Below are 5,835 nucleotides of genomic sequence, written 5' to 3'. Positions count from 1 at the left end.
GCATCTCATCCCCTTGTAATAATCAAACATGGGGAGGTTATTATTGCCAATGTTTCAAAGAACACATTGATGATTCAAACAAGTATTCTTTGGGAAGCGTTGTGGTCAAGCCACGGCAAAGCAACATAACTCAAGAAGATTATCATGTGAGAAATGAATATTGGTAGAGCTAGAGCTATCTACAATTAAGGGTTTTTGTGGGCCTAGAATAGGATCAGCAATTAAAAAAAATTAATGGGGATATTTTAAAGTTGTATGCAAATGGACATACTATTCTAAAACCTCATTAGACGTAGGTGACAAGGGAGGTATGTATGATTCATGTATACACTGATTATAGAATTTGAGTGTTGTAGAATATGGAGGTGAATTGTGAAGACTTATTTAGTTAGTTTTACTAAATTGAATGAAGAGAAATTCAAAATCAAATTTAAAATAAAAATAAAAAATAAATTAAACTTAACTGGATGAAAAAATCAAAAATAAAAATAAACAATAATCACTGATGAATTAAAATTAACAAAGATTCAAAAACTTAATAATTTTAAAACCATTATTTAGATCATCATATTAAAAGGTATAGATTACCTCTAATAAAATCTTTTAAAAACATGAAAATACTCCATTATAATGTACATTTTATTATAGTTAATTATTTTCTCTTCATCGGAAGTAATAACATTTGATTTATAAATTGTTCTTCGACATCTGTTTACTGCTCTATATGCTTGGTACTCCCTCATGCATAGCCCTGAAATTATATCTATTAATAGTGCGGGTGATGGATCGGTGTTTTTTTATGGCGCCCAACTGATCTGGTCTGGAATGAAAAGCCAATCTCTCAGTGCTGCGTTGTTATAAACTTTATATGACATTAAATTTTAAATTCAGCGTGTTGTGTGAATAAAATCTCACCAAATAGAGAATAATCTCACTTTTGAAGTACCACAAAATTAGAAAGCTCGGAATCCTTCTGTTTACTTGTTTATATTTACAAACATCACTTACAGCTACAGCCACACTTTGCTTATGGATTAGTAACAGGCCTCATTCAAGTTCAAATTAACATTCATCTCAAAGGAAATGGAATGGACTAAATCAAACTAAAAGGAAATGGAATGGACTAAATCAAACTAAATAGATACACTGTTGGGAATTCCTTTGCCAATGGAATGGACTAAATCTAACTAAACAGATACACTGTTGGGAATTTGCTAAATCAAACTAAAAGGAAATGGAATGGACTAAATCAAACTAAATAGATACACTGTTGGGAACTCCTTTGCCAGTGAGCCCTCCTTTGTGACTCAAATCAGAAGTGTTTGGATAAAGCAAAGTATATGGAACTTGGGCAGGACCAGATCTATTCTTCAAATTGGGATCTTGGTTTCTCTGTGTGATATTCCTTTCTATGTCTTCCAAGTTCTTGACAAAGCGTTCAAATGCCTGTGTCGCACGTTCATCATCAATCCATTCACTCGTCGCTCTCTGCCCCAGATATACCTCGTCTGTTGAGTGCCTCGATAGGATTTCTACCAGGGCTATTCCCAGCGTCGCTTGAAATCGGTTACTAATTGTTCTGAGCAAAAACAACTCCGGATTCTCCACCATTTCCGAGAATTCTTGGGACCCTTCTTCTGGGATGAACCTTCTGCCTAGGGCGGGCCGATTAGGCATATATCCGCCGTAAGGGTATTGCCCAAAATTAACTGCAGCATGAAGAGCCGAGGCCACCCATATGATTGTTGTCAACGCCTTTTCAAGTTCTTCCACGGTCTCCATGCTGTACCACCATGTCTCATCCCTCTTGTCTCCGTGACCAACATTTCTGATTTCATCCCACCATGCTTGAAGCTCTGTATCAGATTTCACTGCATCGTCACTCTGGTAGTACAAGGACAGGTACTCCTTAACCCATGAATCTATTGCGAACCATATCTCCAAGCCATCCACGGCATAAGGGTAGTCTTCAATCATCAGCTTAAGCCCGTGGGGCATTGATGAGTCCACCACGGCCATACCCCTGTCAAGTTGTAGCCACATATTGGTATATTAATTAAAATTCAAATGGATGATTATGAAACACAGATCAAGCTCAGATTTCTGTCTCTATTGATTATGGTTACCTTTTGAGCAGATCTGCAGGCAACCCTTGCTCGTCAAACCTCCAGTCCTTGTACACTACCGAAGTCATCTCCAAGGCATACTTTCCAGGAAAGACTGTTCTTTCGAGAAAGCCTTCGGCATTTATAAGAATTTGGCGACCCGCAGCATTGATGTTCATGGTGTCCCGGAAATGGGGACTCAGTAGCTTATACACGGGATGCATCACACTCAGCTGTCTGTTGGTAGCGATGACAAATGGCTCCGTGACTGCGTGAGTCTTAAGCCTGGAAAAAACCCATCAATTACTTAGTCTGGACCCTATATTTAATGATGTTGTAAATACTAAAGAGATTCTGAATGTATTGTACTAGTGGTTGCTAATTAGATTTTACCAGTGACTGATAAGCTGATGGTAACCAGAATCATTAATGGTCACGTAGGCTTTAGCCAGTTGCCACAGAGCTCCTTGTACGCCTTCTCCTGCTGGAGTGAACACCTGCCGAACACTTTCTCGACTTTGATCTGAAGGGGGTAGGCTTAGCTCGATTGCAACTGGTTTTAATGTGCCATCTTTCTTAAGGAAGAGAAGTGTGCGAGAAGCATATATCTTGGTGTTAGGCAGATCGTTTATTCGATTGACATAAGGCATGATGGCCTCATGGTGGTCCAGAATGAACAGTTTGTTGTCCTCCAAAGCCTGAAAACATCATATCAATGTATGAGTACATGAATTTCTCGGCAGATGAAAAGAGTTAGACATGAGCAGATTTAAATCAAGCAACAAGCGCTGAGTTGGATCATACCTGCTCCACTGTTAGCCCGTCGAGATTCTTTTGTATATGTGAAGCAGTAATAGAACTGATCTGAGGACCACACATCTCCGGATCCAATTTACTTTTCGGAGGAAAACTCTGCCATTCATAACATTCAAACTCTGTAGCCAAAGCTTAACTAAAAATCAAGCGAATTCATGATTTTTATAAAATTTCCTAGCTGAGCATGACCCTTGACTATAATGAAACCAGAGGGAGAGTGCTTTGCTAGTTACTTGAAGTCTTTGTATGATAACCGGATCGACACCTGCCAGCATCTGGCGCGCGAACTCTTCGTCTTTCCTCCACGCAAATTTGTCAGCTGCACGCATTAAATCCGTTTTCACCTTATTCAATTTACAGAGTCTGGTGGAAATCTAGTGCCGAATATGAGCATCCAGACATGTGTTTGGAAGAGAAGTACTTACTAGCAATAACTTGAGGAAGGGGAAACTTGAGCAATTTTCCACCGTCTGTGGTAAGGAACTGCTTGATGAGCTCAAGAGGAATGAGCTTCTTGGCAGCTTGGAGAATTGGGTTGTCGGGTAGCTTTATTCCATCAGAGTAGAGTTTCATAATGTCTTCAAAAGAGTCGAATTCATTAGCGTCTGAATGGAAGAGAGATTTGAGCTCTGGTATCAAGAGTTGGAAGATTGACTTGAGGGCATACGCCAAGAAATCAGACAATTTCAGATGCCCAAAACGTTCATCCCGTGGGACATAGATGTCAAGGCTCTCGTATAATGGCAGTCTGCTTTCCGTAGCGGGGTCTGTCATTCAATAAACACCGGCGACAAAATTAGCTGTTTTACGCCCTGCCATGTCTCTTCACCCAAACGAGGAAACAGGGGATTGAGCTGCTCTATAAATCGAATACAAGCTCACCTGTTTTTGTAGGAGGACGGCCCGTTCTGCCCCTCCGAGGGTATGGAAAATGCTGAGAGCCTCCCAGCACAGGTCGCCTGAGGTGCGCGCCCTTGTCTGGTTCTCCAAGATCATTGTATAAGTCGTAGTCATACACTCTGTCCCACCCCTTCCTCTCAGTCTCTGCCATTCCATCGTATTCGCCTCTTAGGTTCATCATCTCCTGCTTCCTCAATTCTTTGAGTGAATGAGGAGTATTCGCGGGCAGATAGCTCTGCAAATGATTACAGTATAACGCATTTAGTAACAAATTGGCTTTCTAATCAAAACACAATCCTGGATCTGATATACGAGATGAATCATAAAGTTTACCCGATTACAGAAAAAGACACGGTCTCTGTTGTATTTAGAGGCGGGATAAACCCAAGAGTTGCAGTCGAAGTGAACATTGCCATGACCAGGAACTTGTAGACTGAGAGAGTTGAGGAAGAACTCGTCAGCATGCAAATTAGCAATGAAGAATGCTCCGGGGGTTCCGAAGTTGGAGTCGCAGTCGAATTCGATACCATAGGTGGTCTGGCCAGTGATGACCCTTTCTTCAGTAGAGATCCAGTTCTGCAGAAACGCATTCTCACTTAACTTTGCACTTCCATTGCCTTCAGAGGAGTTAAGAATTACAAGGTTAGCTTGCAGATTAAATTAGATGACGTTTGGGTAAAATCTCTTCTAAATCGCTATAAAAATTGAAATAAATCAAGATTGAATTTATAATAAGTAAATTCATCTAATTAACACCCACTGGAATCGATGTGAGATATGCTGACAAGCTTCAATGACACTTTTCTCCCAAAGAACTCTCTGAGATCGTCTCGGAGGTCTGCAGTGAAATCGTTTAAATCCAAAACATTTTTCTTCTGTATCACCGCAACCCCTTTAATTTTGTGCTGCGCAAACGTAAACATGGTGCGGTGGCCAAATAACTGTGCGACTGCATACATGGCTGGGTGTTTGAGTCGCTTATGCCCGCTGGCAGAATGGAAGAGATGGGAGGGAGATGTCTGCACACAAATGTGAAAGGGGGTGATATTTATAGTCGTGGAACGAACAGAGGAAGGAGGCAGGGTATGTATGAGAAGACCACCATCCTATTTAATCGGATGTCTCCTCCCGGTACGGTTGTCGTATTATAGAAACCCTGGCGATGGAATGCTAAGGAACGGGTCTGAGCTGGGTTGATAAGCCATGTCTGTGAAAGACTTCCGGAATTTCCAGGGGGATGCGTTCCACAGTCCACTTGCTCAAGCGTTCTTTCTTCGGAAATTTCCTGGTCTATCCCGCGGGGAAAAATCTATGCCGACGTGGGGTTTTGACAGTATTCTATTCCATTGATTCTTGGTTATTGGTGCGTTTGACCGAGATCCTATGCCGCTCATGATACGGAGTCAGTGTCCACACGGAAACGAGTTACAGTAATACATAATTTAATGTCATTTCAATTAACAATTCGCTTCACAATCTTCAGACGATGACAAAAGTCATGCAAAGACCTCCACAATGTTCAGCGGATGACCAAACACAGGCAAATATAAACGAGGAAATTCCTGATATTATCTGTCTATGGATCAGAAGTCATGTGAAGTTTCAAAAATTTCAGTTTTTAGGGTGTAACATAACTGGTCTGGTTGGGTAAATTTTAGTGGAAATTTGTTATTAAATTGTTATAATTATAAGTTTTATCTGGTAAATTTGGCATTAAATTGTTATAATTATAAGTTTTAATGGTATAGTTTGATATATACATAATATAATAATATAATTGGTAAATGTAGATAGATATTATTGGTAATTGTAGATAGATATTACTTGTTTTAATAATTGTGATTTGTAGTGGCCGCTGTATCTATGGGCAATAATTTAGGCATATTCACTTTTGCTTGCCTAACCCCAAGGACGTCAAGGAAATTTGACCTCATGACTTCACAATTAGCAAGGTACTTAGCAATGGAAAATCCACCCAGTAAGCTATTCCATGGGGCTTATGGATAGATATCAC

At 40.2% G+C, this 5,835-nt stretch overlaps 1 protein-coding gene across 1 annotated transcript; it reads right to left on the bottom strand.

Moving 5' to 3' along the window:
- Positions 1 to 1,094: 1,094 nt before the first annotated feature.
- On the bottom strand, positions 1,095 to 5,247 carry LOC149153699 (putative linoleate 9S-lipoxygenase 5). The gene is made up of 9 exons (XM_089446057.1): positions 4,582 to 5,247; positions 4,155 to 4,438; positions 3,804 to 4,056; positions 3,347 to 3,688; positions 3,155 to 3,240; positions 2,910 to 3,017; positions 2,499 to 2,803; positions 2,127 to 2,390; positions 1,095 to 2,023 (listed from the first exon to the last, which is right to left on the bottom strand). Exons 1-9 carry the CDS (start codon positions 4,778 to 4,780, stop codon positions 1,255 to 1,257), a joined length of 2,610 nt encoding a protein of 869 aa, XP_089302183.1. The 5' UTR covers positions 4,781 to 5,247; the 3' UTR covers positions 1,095 to 1,254.
- Between the last annotated feature and the right edge of the window lie 588 nt (positions 5,248 to 5,835).

Source organism: Pinus tabuliformis, chromosome 9, assembly GCF_031772625.1.
Source record: "Pinus tabuliformis cultivar Carrire ecotype Pingquan chromosome 9, CPIR1, whole genome shotgun sequence".
Lineage (NCBI taxonomy): Eukaryota > Viridiplantae > Streptophyta > Pinopsida > Pinales > Pinaceae > Pinus > Pinus tabuliformis.
The sequence above is the reverse complement of the archived record's forward strand: the minus strand, read 5'-3'. Positions and strand labels throughout refer to the sequence as shown.

Bases quoted from the DNA above. Each gene is read 5' to 3' on its own strand.
- LOC149153699 (XM_089446057.1), bottom strand. From the start codon at position 4,780: ATGTATGCAGTCGCACAGTTATTTGGCCACCGCACCATGTTTACGTTT. The intron at 2,804-2,909 runs GTATGATCCAAC...TGATGTTTTCAG, and splicing joins ACGGGCTAACAGTGGAGCAG to GCTTTGGAGGACAACAAACT. The intron at 2,024-2,126 runs GTAACCATAATC...ACAACTTGACAG, and splicing joins CCTGCAGATCTGCTCAAAAG to GGGTATGGCCGTGGTGGACT.